General features: G+C 36.6%; 1 protein-coding gene across 1 annotated transcript; it reads right to left on the reverse strand.

Annotated features, from left to right (window-relative positions):
• Positions 1 to 322: 322 nt before the first annotated feature.
• On the reverse strand, positions 323 to 1,842 carry LOC123404141 (nudix hydrolase 2-like). Its single transcript, XM_045098065.1, has 6 exons — positions 1,729 to 1,842; positions 1,514 to 1,591; positions 1,367 to 1,417; positions 1,235 to 1,269; positions 702 to 810; positions 323 to 567 (listed from the first exon to the last, which is right to left on the reverse strand). The coding sequence occupies exons 1-6, from the start codon at positions 1,825 to 1,827 to the stop codon at positions 346 to 348; spliced, it is 594 nt and encodes a 197-aa protein (XP_044954000.1). The 5' UTR covers positions 1,828 to 1,842; the 3' UTR covers positions 323 to 345.
• Between the last annotated feature and the right edge of the window lie 1,027 nt (positions 1,843 to 2,869).

Consider the following 2,869-nt stretch of genomic DNA (forward strand, 5'->3'; position numbering starts at 1 on the left):
AAATAATAGAGTACAACCATACATGTACCATTACCAGGCAATCATTTTAGTGAAAATATAAATCAGGCCAACATGTTACCATCACCAGGCAAATGTACAATGCTCTGTGGAAAGGAAGTTAAGTTTGATACCAAACATGACACTAAACATAAAACAGAGTAAATTTGTGGAGTGTACAATAAGATGTTTTTCATCGTCCAGCTCTACTCCATTTCAGGTCTGATGTGTTCACCAAAACCATGCCACCATCGATAAAATAGGTTTACTATATAAAACATCTACCCTTCGAGCAACAAAATAACCGAGTATGAGTGCATCGACCCTTTCGTAACTCCGACTGAAATCTCAGCTATCTTTTTGTGTACTGATGGATCCTGAGGCTTTCTCCAGGTCCCTCCTGTTCATGTTAAACAAGGATTGTTTCTCCGAGAACGCTGATTTTATGCTGATTGGTGAAAATCCCGCGTATTCCTTATCGACCTTAGCCAGGCCGACCTCGAGAATGTACTTCACGAGTTCATATTTTTGGACGAATGGTTGTGCCGCAAATTCCTCCACCGGCATCCACTGCATTTGAGAAGCGGAGTGTCAACAGAGTATTCACACACATGTAGTTAATGTAGTGAAGTAAACCAATAAAAAATGTCTACTTTTCTAAGAGTGGCATTAAACAACTTGATGCTGATGCAGATCTAAATTACCTGAGCATCCTCGATTTCCGACTCTTGTTTAGTAATGTCGACGGAAAGTGGCCTTAGGATGCACACAAAAAATAGATCCAATTTTTCAAAATAAGCTTTGTGGCTCTGCCTGCACATTGGTAGATAGAGATACCCACATGAGATAGACAACAGTTAGTTCACACTTCAAGCTATTCATATGGTTCTCGCCAAAAAAATATGTAGTCATTGAAATAGATCAAAAGAAAAGAAGGTTTCACTATTTAATTTCCATTTAGTGTTTGCTCTGATAATACATGTTCCATTTTCACTTTTTCCTAGATTATTCTTGCTAGCAGAAGGTTATGGAGATTAGCGTCAAAAGATCTCAGTAACCTCCTTATCATCTCAAGCACATATCTTGCATGTTGTACCAGAAGGCAGCTAGCTGTCACATAAATGTATATTACCTACTAAGTTGGTATCACATTGACTTTTGCAAAAAACATGATTGTACTATGGATCTTTAAAAAATGGAGGAGTGAAAAGGAAGGACAATTAGTTCCAGTTGTTACCTGAAGGAAACTACCTCGACGAATTTTGCATCAACCTAATACATAATCCAGGAAGAAAAAGAAGAGCATGAGTAGCTATAGCAGTATTCTGTCAGGATCAGTTTACCTATATGCTATGTAATACATACATACCCCTGTCTCTTCTTTTACTTCTCTTACAACTCCAATGTTTATATCTTCCCCCTACATGAATCAAGATCTTTAAGATTATAATGAGAGAAGGTGCCAAAGAAAGATCTGTGGATAACATCTCTACAAGTCTAGATCAGAATTTTTTACTGGTTCAACAACTCGAGTTGGGAATTTCCATATACCAAGCCCCTTAAGTACATCGTTTTTTTCCTGGACAACCAATACCTGCAAAAAAATTGAGTCCTTGTGATGATGCAAGATACATAATTTACCTATAAAGTCGATTTTAAAAGGCTAGAAAGGTGGCACACATGCATGATCATCTGAATCCTTTAAATTGTGCTTTCATATTTATTCGGTACCTCTCTTTTGTCATTCATTACAAAAGCTCCAATGCCCACACGGTGGGTAGCATTTATAGGCAATGTATGAGGCGTGTTTGGGAGCCAGTACGCAAGCATTAGGTAAGTTTCCTCTGCATGATGGTATCAGAATCCTTCCTGAATCGAAATGAAGCAAAAAGGGATTCAGAGCAAGTTAAGGAACTTTTTGTATACAAATCTGGCTTGCTATTTTCTCTAGTAATATAAGGATACCCTCTTATTATTTCTTTTAAAAGGGTATAAAACATCTTATTGTACATTCCACAGATTTACTCTGGTTTTATATTTAGTTTCATGTTTGGTATCAAACTTAACTTCCTTAATTATGTACATTTTATTATTTTATATAGTAATATAATGAACAATACATCTGTATTTGTTTACACCTATTCCAAACACGGCCTAAATTGGTTCAAGCACAAGCAGATTAGCACTCTACTTAAAATAAAACCTAAATGATCATGGCATGCAGCTATAACATCTACAACACAATCTGTACATCACATATAGCAAATTCAGTCAAGACATGGATCCAAATCATATAGCAAAAGCATGTGCGTTACAATGGATCCAAAACAGACTAATACATGTTCAAGAACTTAAAAATAGTCACCCTCGCATTGGAATATGACAGAGTTCATCCAAAATGTATAACTCTTATTTGTTTGAGATGGGGAAAGATGTTTTGGAGAGATTAAGGGTTTTTCTGTAACCATGAAGCAGAGTGGCAGGGTTTTCTTGCATAAATACCACAGTTTACGTCGTAGGTGTTAGACGCAGATCGGATGGCAGACACACCATCATCACCACCTGGGTCTTTTATAGGGGTAAGATTAGAGATTATGTAAGGTAGAGAGATAGAAGGCCTTATTCTGACATAAGTCGGCAGACTATGAAATAGATATTTAGAGGATGAAGGGGTGACTATTTCGATTATTTAGTTCTTTTCCTGAAGTTTATAAATCTGGTTAGTTCTTTGCTATTCTTAGTACACAGATATGATTATATTGGTAGTCATATTGACATGCTGAAATGGTAAAATTTCAATAAGCAATGAAATTACCTCCACAAATATAAGGACCTACACGAAGCATGACAAGCATTTCCAATTCTTGAGCAA

The sequence above is a fragment of the Hordeum vulgare genome, chromosome 6H (assembly GCF_904849725.1).
Source record: "Hordeum vulgare subsp. vulgare chromosome 6H, MorexV3_pseudomolecules_assembly, whole genome shotgun sequence".
NCBI lineage: Eukaryota > Viridiplantae > Streptophyta > Magnoliopsida > Poales > Poaceae > Hordeum > Hordeum vulgare.